We start from the raw sequence: 16,962 nt of genomic DNA on the forward strand, positions 1-16,962 counted from the left end.
ACCACTCTGAAACATCCACAGGAACCATCAACAGGAACATAATCAACACCTCTCTGAAACATACACAGGAACCATCAGACATAATCGACACCACTCTGAAACAACAACAGCGACCATCAACCATCATCGACACCACTCTGAAACATACACAGGAACCATCAACCATCATCGACACCACTCTGAAACATACACAGGAAACATCAAACATATTCGACACCACTCTGAAACATCAACAGGAACCATCAACAGGAACATAATCAACACCTCTCTGAAACATACACAGGAACCATCAGACATAATCGACACCACTCTGAAACAACAACAGCGACCATCAACCATCATCGACACCACTCTGAACATACACAGGAACCATCAGACATAATAGACACCACTCTGAAACAACAACAGGAACCATCAACCATCATCGACACCACTCCGAAACATCAGGGACCATTAGATATCATGGACACAACCCTTCGAGGAAAGTAACACTGAGCGTTACATGTGGTACACGTGGCAAGTAGGTCCTGTAGGTGGAAGGGGACACAGAGCGTTATATGTGGTACACGTGGCAAGTAGGTCCTGTAGGTGGAAGGGGACACAGAGCGTTACATGTGGTACACGTGGCAAGTAGGTCCTGTAGGTGGAAGGGGACACTGAGCGTTACATGTGGTACACGTGGCAAGTAGGTCCTGTAGGTGGAAGGGGACACTGAGCGTTACATGTGGTACACGTGGCAAGTAGGTCCTGTAGGTGGAAGGGGACACTGAGCGTTACACGTGGCAAGTAGGTCCTGTAGGTGGAAGGGGACACTGAGCGTTACATGTGGTACACGTGGCAAGTAGGCCCTGTAGGTGGAAGGGGACACTGAGCGTTACATGTGGTACACGTGGCAAGTAGGTCCTGTAGGTGGAAGGGGACACTGAGCGTTACATGTGGTACACGTGGCAAGTAGGCCCTGTAGGTGGAAGGGGACACTGAGCGTTACATGTGGTACACGTGGCAAGTAGGTCCTGTAGGTGGAAGGGGACACTGAGCGTTACATGTGGTACACGTGGCAAGTAGGCCCTGTAGGTGGAAGGGGACACTGAGCGTTACATGTGGTACACGTGGCAAGTAGGTCCTGTAGGTGGAAGGGGACACTGAGCGTTACATGTGGTACTCGTGGCAAGTAGGTCCTGTAGGTGGAAGGGGACACTGAGCGTTACATGTGGTACACGTGGCAAGTAGGTCCTGTAGGTGGAAGGGGACACTGAGCGTTACATGTGGTACACGTGGCAAGTAGGTCCTGTAGGTGGAAGGGGACACTGAGCGTTACATGTGGTACACGTGGCAAGTAGGTCCTGTAGGTGGAAGGGGACACTGAGCGTTACATGTGGTACACGTGGCAAGTAGGTCCTGTAGGTGGAAGGGGACACTGAGCGTTACATGTGGTACACGTGGCAAGTAGGTCCTGTAGGTGGAAGGGGACACTAAGCGTTACATGTGGTACACGTGGCAAGTAGGTCCTGTAGGTGGAAGGGGACACTGAGCGTTACATGTGGTACACGTGGCAAGTAGGTCCTGTAGGTGGAAGGGGACACTGAGCGTTACATGTGGTACTCGTGGCAAGTAGGTCCTGTAGGTGGAAGGGGACACTGAGCGTTACATGTGGTACACGTGGCAAGTAGGTCCTGTAGGTGGAAGGGGACACTGAGCGTTACATGTGGTACACGTGGCAAGTAGGTCCTGTAGGTGGAAGGGGACACTGAGCGTTACATGTGGTACACGTGGCAAGTAGGTCCTGTAGGTGGAAGGGGACACTGAGCGTTACATGTGGTACACGTGGCAAGTAGGTCCTGTAGGTGGAAGGGGGCACTGAGCGTTACATGTGGTACACGTGGCAAGTAGGTCCTGTAGGTGGAAGGGGGCACTGAGCGTTACATGTGGTACACGTGGCAAGTAGGTCCTGTAGGTGGAAGGTAACACTCACTGGATATCATACTTCGGCATTTCGTTGAACATCTCCGGAAGGTAAGGATTGATTCGGTCCGTGATCATAGACCGGAACTCCTCCAAAATGTCCGCCTGTACAGAGAACGGTGCGTAAGGGCGGGCCTTTCTCAGAGAAAGCATCTCTATCGGTCAATGAATCAAGACATTCCTCCGAAGAGAGGAGCAACATAATTCATATAAACAACACATCTAGTAGACATTTAAATTTAAAACTGAGAATGTGTACTCGCGACGGTTCATGGATACGTCCTGAGCCTCACATGGATTGCGTAATAGTGAAATATTATGGCATGAAGATTTTGTCAACAAAAATTGAGGGTCATTTAAGTAAATTGGTTCGCTGTGACAGAAGCAGGACGTGTGCTAGTCAAACTCCCGTAACATCTCTACATGTATCGTCTTGGGTAGCTCGTTTCCGGATTATAATTAGCGAGGCTAAGTGTCAGTATAGAATCACTAACCGGATCATTTTTGAAGAAGCGCGGGTCCTCGCTCAGTGACTGGAAGTATTCCGCGATTGTCCCCGTGAAATTCTGGCTTTCGATAATCTAAAAACAAAACAATACATCAGTTGAGGTACAAATTGATGTATAAGTGTCACTAGTTCACGTGACTATCCCACTGCACAACTAGCGGCAAATGTAGCCCTTTTACAAATGTTCTTCGGTATCAATTTACAAACATGCTGACCCAAAATTAAACCGTTTCACAAATTGGGCTGCCGAGCTGTGGGAACTATGTGTGGAGGATGTCGGGATGCGATTTACACTGACGAGATGTAATACCGCCATCACACAGCTGTCCGGGGTAGATAATGGAAGAAGTCCTAGGGTCCTGGTCATATATATCCGTGAACCAGGGGAGACAATTCTGGTCACCCACCTCATTCATATTCCCCTTGATCCGCTCGACCTCCCTCAATCCCAGTTCATGCACTTCCTCGGCGGTGAGATTGACGGACGTGTGCCACCTCAGACACGCCTCGTAGTAGTCCTTGTTGACACCGTAGCTGCGCCTGGTGCGTGGGATGTACGTCTGGGTGATAAAGATTACATGAAGAGAGTGAGTGAGTGAGTGAGTTCGGTTTAACGCCGTTTTTATCATTATTCCAGTTATACCACGGCGTGTCAGCTTAATGTGGGAGGAAAGCCCGAAGTGATGCATGTCTCAGACGTTTACCACTTCGGTGAAACCCACAAGCACGGGTATTGTGTTGACAAACCTATAAACATAATCGGGGCGAACCGGGATTCGAACCCACAATCATAGGTTTCTGGGGTTTCCAAGGGACGCAACTCTCCACAGCGAATCGAGGCGCCTAAGACGACTGGGCCACCCGTGCCCCCTGACATGAGGTGAGGTGAGGTGAGGTGAAATTGGGTTTAACGTCACGTCCAAGAATATTGCACTTGTATAGCGACGTTGCATGCACGTGTGTGTGTGGCTGCTTGTACTAGTCCGGACTGATGCCGATTTATGGTGCTAGCTCACTGAGATACCATGCCGCAGTTTAACATGAATACCCCACTCAGACACAGTATACTGACTCGAGCCGCCAGACAGGGTAACAACAAGTACCATATTTTAACGTCTTTTGGTATGACGCGGCTGGGGATCGAACCCCGAACCTTCCGCTCTCCGGGCGGACTCCCCCTGACATGAAGAGAATAGACATTATTATGATGTAGTAAGACGAAGATGATGATGATGATGATGATGATGATGATGATGATGATAAAATATTCGACAAAATCATCGTTAATACGTCATGATCTAATAATGGTCATAGTTTTTGGAGTGATAGAAAGGGCATATAAGTATACGGATGTGTTGTGTTTTTTTGCCATAAACAAACAGCTACCTTCAAAGTGTCATTCTAATCCCAACATGGTGAGTGAGTGAGTGAATGCTGTTAGAGGTATCAGTGAGCTAGAGAGGGTGGCAGCCTACACATAATCGAGTTCGAATCCCTGATTTCCCGCGATAAGGATCCTCGGTTTGTCAGCACCTTACTCACTGGGGCTCGCGTTGGTCTCACTATAGAGATTCCTCTCACGTGCACCTGAAGGAAAGGCTGAACGTATGCGTCCCAAAATGGCTGCGCTTGTATTCAAACATACACCGTGTGGATTCTCATTTGGAGATTTATGGCCAGTTATCTTACCGCTCGGAGCCAGTTGAGAAACACCCGGTAGGCCTGAAGCACCTTCCGGACCATCTCGTAGCCATTACGACGGATGTCGCTCCTGGAACAACACAACAGGGAAGTCAGCATCCGTGTCTGCATCATTTACGTGGCATGTGTGCGTGTGCGTGCGTGTGTTTTTGTGTTTTGTTTTGGTCTCTGTGTGTAGTGCGTGTGTGTATTTGTGTATTGTGTTTGTGTGTGTCTGTGTGTTTGTATTGTGTGTGTCTGTGTATTGTGTTTGTAAGTCTCTGTGTCTGTGTGTTTGTATTGTATGTAGTGTCTTTTGCGGGTCTGTGTGTGTAGTGTGTGTGTGTTTATGTATTGTGTATTGTGTGTTTGTATTGTGTGTGTCTGTGTCTGTGTGTGTAGAGTGTGTGGTGGGTTTTGCGGGTCTGTGTGTGGTTTTTGTGTAGTGTGTTTGTGTGTGTAGTGTGTTTTGTTGGTCTGTGTGTGTAGTGTGTGTGTGTGTGTGTGTGTGTGGTTGTTTGTATATGGTTGTCTGTGTGTATATGAGTAGTGCGTTTGTGTGTGTATATATGTGTCTGTGTGTCTGTGTGTATGTGTGTGTGTAAGTGTGTATGTATGTGTGTATGCGTGCCTATATGTGTATGGATGTTTGTATGTGTGTCCGTGCGTGTATGTGTGAATATGTGTGTATGTGTGTGCGTATGTAAGTGTCCGAGTATGTGTTCATGTAAGTGTGTGTGTGTGTGTGTGTGTGTGTGTGTGTGTGTGTGTGTGTGTGTGTGTGTGTGTGTGTGTGTGTGTGTGTGTGTGTGTGTTTTAGTAGGTATGTGTGTATGTAAGTGTGTGAGAGTATGTGCGTATGTTTGTGTGTAAGTATGTGTTGGTAAATGTGTGTTAGTGAGTGTGAGTGTGTATGTTAGCTCACTCACTCACTCACCCACTCACTCACTCACCCACCCACCCACTCACTCACTCACTCACTCACTCACTCGCTCACCCATGCACGCACACCATTAGGTCGTCAGTGAAAGTAGATACTTGCGCTGACACTATCATGAACATATCAAGGAGCGCCAAACATCGATACAACTGTTGAGTATGTCCTGCAAAAACGATAAACACATATATATTCTTGGTCCTATTTTGCCATTTTGAAATACTACTCTCTTCCACCAGCGTCAATGACGACGGAGCAACAACACTAGCAGCAATCGACACACAGCGATAGACCACACGACAGCAGCAATGGAACGAAAAAAGGTGTCTCAGCTCCCTGGGAAACATTTACTGTCAGAATTCCAAACTTAATGGACCATGAAACGATGATCGGACTCCGATTCCCACGCGGTGTGGAGACGAGATAAGCGACAGAGAATGTCAGTCCTGTACTTCTCCTCAAGGCCATCAGGTTTCTTTCCAACTCTTATTTGTATCTGATTCAATTAAATACCGCATCCACGAACACGTCCTTCCTCGCGATTATTTTCTTCAGGGAGAAACGTGATGCATGCCAAGGTAAACATGACTGAGTTCCTGCTGACTCGACCCTATATGACACTATGTCTATCAGCGCCTCCGCACCGGTACTGTATAGACAGTGTTTACACAGAACACAACACCGTTCCGTGAGGTAATCACAATGGCTGCACGTGGAACCGACTTGGCACAGCGGGGGCGGCGAGGTACATCTCTAATTGTGTTCTCCGCCCCGCACAGCGAACTTGGAGCCGTTGTGAAGGCTACGTGCCTCGTTAAGAGGTATCTAGCTTGTTGTAGCGTCATAATGTTTGTTTGCTTGTTGTTTAACGCCGCACTCAGCAATATTCCAGCAATATGACGGCCGCCTGTAATAATCGAGTCTGGACCAGACAAACCAGTGATTGACATCACGAGCATCGATCCATGTAATTGGGATCGATGACATGCATCAAGCAAGTCAGCGCGCCTGACCACCCGATCCCGTAAGTCACCTCTTACGACAAGCATACATGTAGTCGCCTGTTACGGCAAGCATGGATTGCTGAAAACCTATTCTACCCCGGATCTTAACGAAGGGCGACCGGTATTGGCTGCTGAAGACCTATTCTACCCCGGATCTTAACGAAGGGCGACCGGTATTGGTTGCTGAAGACCTCACGATTCTCCAGGGCGACCGGTATTGGTTGCTGAAGACCTATTCTACCCCGGATCTTAACGAAGGGCGACCGGTATTGGCTGCTGAAGACCTATTCTACCCCGGATCTTAACGAAGGGCGACCGGTATTGGTTGCTGAAGACCTATTCTACCCCGGATCTTAACGAAGGGCGACCGGTATTGGTTGCTGAAGACCTATTCTATCCCGGATCTTCACGGGGGGGGGGGGGGGGGAGACCGGTATTGGTTGCTGAAGACCTATTCTATCCCGGATCTTCACGGGGGGAGACAGTCAAGGTTTGCAATCTTGGCTCTACACATCAAATCGTCGGCCTTTAACTGACTGAGTATGGTTTTACGCCTTTTAGCAATATTCCAGCAATATCACGGCGGGGGACACCAGAAATGGGCTTCACACATTGTACCCATGTCGGGAATCGAACCCGGGTCTTCGGCGTGACGAGCTAACGCCTTAACCACTAGGCTACCCGACCGCCACGTCGGCCTTTAAGAAACAACTGCTTGTCGATGTATGGAAGGTAAAGTAATATGAGTACTGGAAGTGTGTGTCGACACCCAGTATACAGACAAACCTGTGTTACTTACTGATAAAAGAGAGAGGAGGGGGTTAGGGGGACGTGGGGGCACAATTCACGAGCCCGTAGATGTTGTCGTTTCAGATTGATGCAGGTGGAGTCGTTGATGAGGCAGACGGGGCACAACTCCTGGGAGATGGGAGATGTACACTGGGTGTGATGTATATCGTGTATAGACAACTAAAAACATGATTGCATCATGAATCTCGCTGCGCCGTGACGCCACGTGGAGATGTGTATTCTCCTATATTTGTTTCTTTTCTGTGGCTTCTTTTCCTAGCAGCCGATTCTCCATCATGTAAGATGATGATGACAGCCGTCCTTCACGGCGCAGTCTCATTCCTCTTTCAAGCAGGTCGTGATTCATTCGCGCTCAGGTATTGGGAATAACACTTACCATAACTAATATCACACAGTGGTTATTAGAATATAGGATTGTTGATTCCGATAGACACATGCAGGCGGTATCCTCCAGGCCTGGGCATGCAACTGTACTGACGGATGGGGGGTAGGGAGTGTTGAGTGTGAGGGAGGTGTGTGGGATGGGTAAAGTTTGGTGCAGCGGGAGGCGTGTGGCGTGGTGGCGTGTGGCGTGGCGGTGTGTGGCGTGGTGGCGTGTGGCGTGGCGGTGTGTGGCGTGTGGCGTGTTGCGTGGCGGTGTGTGGCGTGGTGGCGTGTGGCGTGGCGGTGTGTGGCGTGGTGGCGTGTGGCGTGGTGGCGTGTGGCGTGGTGGCGTGTGGCGTGTGGCGTGGCGGTGTGTGGCGTGGTGGCGTGTGGCGTGGTGGCGTATGGCATGCTGGTGTTGCGGTTCGTGGGGTGGCGTGTCGGTGTGTGGCATGGTGGCGTGTGGCGTGTTGCGTGTGGCGTGTGGCGTGGTGGCGTGTGGCGTGGCGTTGTGTGGCGTGGCAGTGTGACATGGTGGCGTATGGCATGATGGTGTGGCGGTTCGTGGCGTGGCGGTGTGTGTCGTGGCGATGTGAGGCGTGGCAGTGTGACATAGTGGCGTGATGGCGTGTGGCATGATGGTGTGGCGGTTCGTAGCGTGGCGTAGCGTGGCGTGGCGTGGCGTGGCGCATGCTTCTGTATAGCGTATCAGCGCTTCTGTATATAGTATACACCTGTGCATAAGGACCACCCACAATGTTATAAATGTGTTATCTTTACATTGACTGTAATTTGTTCACGTTGTATGTATACATTATTGACACAGTAGCATGTAATGTACACTTGCACCCACACCTCAGTAACAGGTTACCGACCACTTTCTCACAGTTTACTAACCTTTCCAAAAGATGTTACATTTTCAATTTCAACCAAGTTACGTTGTGTGACGTCCCAATTCGTTACGACCGGCATAAGTTGAAGGGAACAAACCCACGTGAACATCTGTGGCTGATACAGACACGCCCATGCCACCACCTACCACTGGTCCTCAGGGATGCTGGAGTCCTTCAGCATGATGAAGGGGATGAAGAAGACGGACTTGGTGATGTCTCCGACAGACATCAGCTCGATCTGCGTCTCCAACCGACTCTGTACAAACAGGGCATACAATGTCAATACAGTGTGTCTCCTAACCGACTCTGTACAACAGGGCATACAATGTCAATACAGCATACAGTGTGTCTCCTAACCGACTCTGTACAAACAGGGCATACAATGTCAATACAGTGTGTCTCCTAACCGACACTGTACAAACAGGGCATACATTGTCAATACAGCATACAGTGTGTCTCCTAACCGACTCTGTACAAACAGGGCATACAATGTCAATACAGTGTGTCTCCTAACCGACTCTGTACAAACAGGGCATACAATGTCAATACAGCATACAGTGTGTCTCCTAACCGACTCTGTACAAACAGGGCATACAATGTCAATACAGTGTGTCTCCTAACCGACTCTGTACAAACAGGGCATACAATGTCAATACAGCATACAGTGTGTCTCCTAACCGACTCTGTACAAACAGGGCATACAATGTCAATACAGCAGACATTGTGTCTCCTAACCGACTCTGTTCAAACAGGGCATACAATGTCAATACAGCATACAGTGTGTCTCCTAACCGACTCTGTACAAACAGGGCATACAATGTCAATACAGTGTGTCTACAACCGACTCTGTACAAACAGGGCATACAATGTCAATACAGCATACAGTGTGTCTCCTAACCGACTCTGTACAAACAGGGCATACAATGTCAATACAGCATACAGTGTGTCTCCTAACCGACTCTGTACAAACAGGGCATACAATGTCAATACAGTGTGTCTCCTAACCGACTCTGTACAAACAGGACATACAATGTCAATACAGTGTGTCTCCGAACCGACTCTGTACAAACAGGGCATACAATGTCAATACAGCAGACATTGTGTCTCCTAACCGACTCTGTTCAAACAGGGCATACAATGTCAATACAGCATACAGTGTGTCTCCTAACCGACTCTGTACAAACAGGACATACAATGTCAATACAGCATACAGTGTGTCTCCTAACCGACTCTGTACAAACAGGGCATACAATGTCAATACAGCATACAGTGTGTCTCCTAACTGACTCTGTACAAACAGGTCATACAATGTCAATACAGCATACAGTGTGTCTCCTAACTGACTCTGTACAAACAGGGCATACAATGTCAATACAGTGTGTCTCCTAACCGACTCTGTACAAACAGGGCATACAATGTCAATACAGTGTGTCTCCTAACCGACTCTGTTCAAACAGGGCATACAATGTCAATACAGCATACAGTGTGTCTCCTAACTGACTCTGTACAAACAGGGCATACAATGTCAATACAGTGTGTCTCCTAACCGACTCTGTACAAACAGGGCATACAATGTCAATACAGTGTGTCTCCTAACCGACTCTGTACAAACAGGACATACAATGTCAATACAGCATACATTGTGTCTCCTAACCGACTCTGTTCAAACAGGGCATACAATGTCAATACAGCATACAGTGTGTCTCCTAACCGACTCTGTACAAACAGGACATACAATGTCAATACAGCATACAGTGTGTCTCCTAACTGACTCTGTACAAACAGGGCATACAATGTCAATACAGCATACAGTGTGTCTCCTAACCGACTCTGTACAAACAGGGCATACAATGTCAATACAGTGTGTCTCCTAACCGACTCTGTACAAACAGGGCATACAATGTCAATACAGCATACAGTGTGTCTCCTAACCGACTCTGTACAAACAGGGCATACAATGTCAATACAGTGTGTCTCCTAACCGACTCTGTACAAACAGGGCATACAATGTCAATACAGCATACAGTGTGTCTCCTAACCGACTCTGTACAAACAGGGCATACAATGTCAATACAGTGTGTCTCCTAACCGACTCTGTACAAACAGGGCATACAATGTCAATACAGCAGACATTGTGTCTCCTAACCGACTCTGTTCAAACAGGGCATACAATGTCAATACAGCATACAGTGTGTCTCCTAACCGACTCTGTACAAACAGGGCATACAATGTCAATACAGTGTGTCTACAACCGACTCTGTACAAACAGGGCATACAATGTCAATACAGCATACAGTGTGTCTCCTAACCGACTCTGTACAAACAGGGCATACAATGTCAATACAGCATACAGTGTGTCTCCTAACCGACTCTGTACAAACAGGACATACAATGTCAATACAGTGTGTCTCCTAACCGACTCTGTACAAACAGGACATACAATGTCAATACAGTGTGTCTCCGAACCGACTCTGTACAAACAGGGCATACAATGTCAATACAGCAGACATTGTGTCTCCTAACCGACTCTGTTCAAACAGGGCATACAATGTCAATACAGCATACAGTGTGTCTCCTAACCGACTCTGTACAAACAGGACATACAATGTCAATACAGCATACAGTGTGTCTCCTAACTGACTCTGTACAAACAGGGCATACAATGTCAATACAGCATACAGTGTGTCTCCTAACTGACTCTGTACAAACAGGGCATACAATGTCAATACAGCATACAGTGTGTCTCCTAACTGACTCTGTACAAACAGGGCATACAATGTCAATACAGTGTGTCTCCTAACCGACTCTGTACAAACAGGGCATACAATGTCAATACAGTGTGTCTCCTAACCGACTCTGTTCAAACAGGGCATACAATGTCAATACAGCATACAGTGTGTCTCCTAACTGACTCTGTACAAACAGGGCATACAATGTCAATACAGTGTGTCTCCTAACCGACTCTGTACAAACAGGGCATACAATGTCAATACAGTGTGTCTCCTAACCGACTCTGTACAAACAGGGCATACAATGTCAATACAGTGTGTCTCCTAACCGACTCTGTACAAACAGGACATACAATGTCAATACAGCAGACATTGTGTCTCCTAACCGACTCTGTTCAAACAGGGCATACAATGTCAATACAGCATACAGTGTGTCTCCTAACCGACTCTGTACAAACAGGACATACAATGTCAATACAGCATACAGTGTGTCTCCTAACTGACTCTGTACAAACAGGGCATACAATGTCAATACAGCATACAGTGTGTCTCCTAACCGACTCTGTACAAACAGGGCATACAATGTCAATACAGTGTGTCTCCTAACCGACTCTGTACAAACAGGGCATACAATGTCAATACAGCATACAGTGTGTCTCCTAACCGACTCTGTACAAACAGGGCATACAATGTCAATACAGCATACAGTGTGTCTCCTAACTGACTCTGTACAAACAGGGCATACAATGTCAATACAGCATACAGTGTGTCTCCTAACCGACTCTGTACAAACAGGGCATACAATGTCAATACAGTGTGTCTCCTAACCGACTCTGTACAAACAGGGCATACAATGTCAATACAGCATACAGTGTGTCTCCTAACCGACTCTGTACAAACAGGGCATACAATGTCAATACAGTGTGTCTCCTAACCGACTCTGTACAAACAGGGCATACAATGTCAATACAGCATACAGTGTGTCTCCTAACCGACTCTGTACAAACAGGGCATACAATGTCAATACAGTGTGTCTCCTAACCGACTCTGTTCAAACAGGGCATACAATGTCAATACAGTGTGTCTCCTAACCGACTCTGTACAAACAGGGCATACAATGTCAATACAGTGTGTCTCCTAACCGACACTGTACAAACAGGGCATACAATGTCAATACAGCATACAGTGTGTCTCCTAACCGACTCTGTACAAACAGGGCATACAATGTCAATACAGTGTGTCTCCTAACCGACTCTGTACAAACAGGGCATACAATGTCAATACAGCATACAGTGTGTCTCCTAACTGACTCTGTACAAACAGGGCATACAATGTCAATACAGCAGACATTGTGTCTCCTAACCGACTCTGTTCAAACAGGGCATACAATGTCAATACAGCATACAGTGTGTCTCCTAACCGACTCTGTACAAACAGGGCATACAATGTCAATACAGTGTGTCTACAACCGACTCTGTACAAACAGGGCATACAATGTCAATACAGCATACAGTGTGTCTCCTAACCGACTCTGTACAAACAGGGCATACAATGTCAATACAGCATACAGCGTGTCTCCTAACCGACTCTGTACAAACAGGGCATACAATGTCAATACAGTGTGTCTCCTAACCGACTCTGTTCAAACAGGACATACAATGTCAATACAGTGTGTCTCCGAACCGACTCTGTACAAACAGGGCATACAATGTCAATACAGCAGACATTGTGTCTCCTAACCGACTCTGTTCAAACAGGGCATACAATGTCAATACAGCATACAGTGTGTCTCCTAACCGACTCTGTACAAACAGGACATACAATGTCAATACAGCATACAGTGTGTCTCCTAACTGACTCTGTACAAACAGGGCATGCAATGTCAATACAGCATACAGTGTGTCTCCTAACTGACTCTGTACAAACAGGGCATACAATGTCAATACAGCATACAGTGTGTCTCCTAACTGACTCTGTACAAACAGGGCATACAATGTCAATACAGTGTGTCTCCTAACCGACTCTGTACAAACAGGGCATACAATGTCAATACAGTGTGTCTCCTAACCGACTCTGTACAAACAGGGCATACAATGTCAATACAGTGTGTCTCCTAACCGACTCTGTACAAACAGGACATACAATGTCAATACAGCAGACATTGTGTCTCCTAACCGACTCTGTTCAAACAGGGCATACAATGTCAATACAGCATACAGTGTGTCTCCTAACCGACTCTGTACAAACAGGACATACAATGTCAATACAGCATACAGTGTGTCTCCTAACTGACTCTGTACAAACAGGGCATACAATGTCAATACAGCATACAGTGTGTCTCCTAACTGACTCTGTACAAACAGGGCATACAATGTCAATACAGTGTGTCTCCTAACCGACTCTGTTCAAACAGGGCATACAATGTCAATACAGCATACAGTGTGTCTCCTAACTGACTGTGTACAAACAGGGCATACAATGTCAATACAGTGTGTCTCCTAACCGACTCTGTTCAAACAGGGCATACAATGTCAATACAGCATTCAGTGTGTCTCCTAACCGACTCTGTACAAACAGGACATACAATGTTAATACAGCATACAGTGTGTCTCCTAACTGACTCTGTACAAACAGGGCATACAATGTTAATACAGCATACAGTGTGTCTCCTAACTGACTCTGTACAAACAGGGCATACAATGTCAATACAGCATTCAGTGTGTCTCCTAACCGACTCTGTACAAACAGGACATACAATGTTAATACAGCATACAGTGTGTCTCCTAACTGACTCTGTACAAACAGGACATACAATGTTAATACAGCATACGGTGTGTCTCCTAACTGACTCTGTACAAACAGGGCATACGATGTCAATACATGATACAGTGTGTCTCCTAACCGACTCTTTACAAACAGGGCATACAATGTCAATACAGTGTGTCTCCTATCCGACTCTGTACAAACAGGTCATACAATGTCAAAACAGCATACATTGTGTCTCCTAACCGACTCTGTACAAACAGGACATACAATGTCAATACAGCATACATTGTGTCTCCTGAGTGACTCTGTACAAACAGGGCATACAATGTCAATACAGCATACAGTGTGTCTCCTAACCGACTCTGTACAAACAGGGCATACAATGTCAATACAGCATACAGTGTGTCTCCTAACCGACTCTGTACAAACAGGTCATACAATGTCAATACAGCATACATTGTGTCTCCTAACCGACTCTGTACAAACAGGGCATACAATGTCAATACAGCATACAGTGTGTCTCCTAACCGACTCTGTACAAACAGGTCATACAATGTCAATACAGCCTACATTGTGTCTCCTAACCGACTCTGTACAAACAGGTCATACAATGTCAATACAGCATACGGTGTGTCTCCTAACCGACTCTGTACAAACAGGGCATACAATGTCAATACAGCATACAGTGTGTCTCCTAACCGACTCTGTACAAACAGGACATACAATGTCAATACAGCATACAGTGTGTCTCCTAACCGACTCTGTACAAACAGGTCATACAATGTCAATACAGCCTACAGTTTGTCTCCTAACTGACGCTGTACAAACAGGGCATACAATGTCAATACAGTGTGTCTCCTAACCGACTCTGTACAAACAGGACATACAATGTCAATACAGTGTGTCTCCTAACCGACTCTGTACAAACAGGGCATACAATGTCAATACAGTGTGTCTCCTAACCGACTCTGTACAAACAGGGCATACAATGTCAGTACAGCATACACTGTGTCTCCTAACCGACTCTGTACAAACAGGGCATACAATGTCAATACAGTGTGTCTCCTAACCGACTCTGTACAAACAGGGCATACAATGTCAATACAGTGTGTCTCCTAACCGACTCTGTACAAACAGGACATACAATGTCAAAACAGCATACATTGTGTCTCCTAACCGACTCTGTACAAACAGGGCATACAATGTAAATACAGCATACATTGTGTCTCCTGAGTGACTCTGTACAAACAGGGCATACAATGTCAATACAGCATACAGTGTGTCTCCTAACCGACTCTGTACAAACAGGGCATACAATGTCAATACAGCATACAGTGTGTCTCCTAACCGACTCTGTACAAATAGGTCATACAATGTCAATACAGCCTACATTGTGTCTCCTAACCGACTCTGTACAAACAGGGCATACAATGTCAATACAGCATACAGTGTGTCTCCTAACCGACTCTGTACAAACAGGGCATACAATGTCAATACAGCCTACATTGTGTCTCCTAACCGACTCTGTACAAACAGGTCATACAATGTCAATACAGCATACGGTGTGTCTCCTAACCGACTCTGTACAAACAGGGCATACAATGTCAATACAGCATACAGTGTGTCTCCTAACCGACTCTGTACAAACAGGACATACAATGTCAATACAGCATACAGTGTGTCTCCTAACCGACTCTGTACAAACAGGTCATACAATGTCAATACAGCCTACAGTTTGTCTCCTAACTGACTCTGTACAAACAGGGCATACAATGTCAATACAGTGTGTCTCCTAACCGACTCTGTACAAACAGGACATACAATGTCAATACAGTGTGTCTCCTAACCGACTCTGTACAAACAGGGCATACAATGTCAATACAGTGTGTCTCCTAACCGACTCTGTACAAACAGGGCATACAATGTCAATACAGCATACAGTGTGTCTCCTAAACGAAATTAGAATTCTGAGAAGATATATGTGATAAAAAATATAAATTAAGCGGGTTAAATTTACAGTTTGTGTTTTATACCGCTTGTGGCAAGAGTGTTGCCATATCACGGCGCGGGAACATTGTTTCATACATTCTACTGATGCTTGCAATTTAACACGATTCTTTGGCGTAAAGAACCCAAAGCTTCAACCCCTTGGCGACCCATCGTGCCATGATGATGATGATGATGATGATGATGATGATGATGTTGATGACTGTATAGTATTCTCATAGAGATACTTATATATATCCACTATAGAAACATAGTTTCACACATTCTACTCATGTTAAGAATTGAAACACATTCTTTGGCTTTCAACCCCTTGGCCAACAATCCTCCCGTGATGATGATGATGATGATGATGATGATTATGATACTTGCCACAGAGACTTTGTGTAGCGTTGCGTTCCTTCTGATAGCCTCCAGCATCAGCGACTTCATCTGCGTCAACTTGAAACAACAACACCAACAACGTGAACATGAAGTATGTAAACTGACGCGTCCTTAATCCAAAATTCTCAGATAGATCGGACTAATGAATTGCATTATTTCTCATAATCAAGGGTCGAAGATCACTGCAATCAACTATTGTTATATTCGTTTTATACGTCGAAAAAGTATTGACACTCACATGAATTTAAACATCCACATCTTTCAAGTTTGGTTCAAGAGAAGTACCACGTATTGAGATACTCGCCTGAACCCGAGAATGACTTTTTGTGCGATAGATGTGTGACTTAAATAGCATAATAATAATAATAATAATAATAATAATAATAATAATAATAAAAAAAATAAAAAAATAATAATAATAATAGGCCATTTATATTGTGCATATTTCCATACCACTCAGGGGCATGCTCAGTGCGCTATTGTTACCCCGGTCCGTGGTCAGTTTGCTTTCAATAATCATTCTCAGCTCCCTGGGGAGTATACAACCAAGCTCTGCATCTGTAAAGTCCGTGTTACACTGATGAGATTACCTGTCGGGGAAGAAGTCGCAGTCGAGCGATGTAGTTTTCGAAGTCCCCGACAGTGTAGAGCGGCATCATGTTGACGAACGCGAGGGGGTTTCTTGGGATCCCCTCCATAAAGTTTATCGGGTTCAGAGTGTAACTGCAACAGAGAGTGAGTGAGTGAGTGGGTGGGGGTTAACGCCGCTTAACGCCGCCTAAATAGATAGGAAAGCCACACGTGACACAGGCCACTGGCGTTTATGACTGTAAAATGATTACAGGCCATTGTTTGTTTGTTTGGTTTGTTTGTTTAACGCCGCATTCAGCAATATTCCAGCTATTTGACGGAGGTCTGTAAA

General features: G+C 46.0%; 1 protein-coding gene across 1 annotated transcript in view; it reads right to left on the minus strand.

The window, feature by feature from the left end:
* The window catches only part of LOC124114438, a 76,515-nt gene that overhangs the window by 16,997 nt on the left and 42,556 nt on the right, over positions 1-16,962 (minus strand). The window contains exons 5-11 of the mRNA XM_048386815.1: positions 16,631-16,763; positions 16,029-16,097; positions 8,304-8,413; positions 4,160-4,241; positions 2,878-3,030; positions 2,457-2,543; positions 1,973-2,067 (exon numbers count right to left, since the gene is read on the minus strand). Of these exons, the coding sequence (XP_048242772.1) occupies positions 1,973-2,067; positions 2,457-2,543; positions 2,878-3,030; positions 4,160-4,241; positions 8,304-8,413; positions 16,029-16,097; positions 16,631-16,763 (729 nt within the window). The remainder of the gene's footprint in view (positions 1-1,972; positions 2,068-2,456; positions 2,544-2,877; positions 3,031-4,159; positions 4,242-8,303; positions 8,414-16,028; positions 16,098-16,630; positions 16,764-16,962) is intronic.

The sequence above is a fragment of the Haliotis rufescens genome, unplaced genomic scaffold, assembly GCF_023055435.1.
Source record: "Haliotis rufescens isolate VD_foot unplaced genomic scaffold, xgHalRufe1.0.p SCAF_61, whole genome shotgun sequence".
Lineage (NCBI taxonomy): Eukaryota > Metazoa > Mollusca > Gastropoda > Lepetellida > Haliotidae > Haliotis > Haliotis rufescens.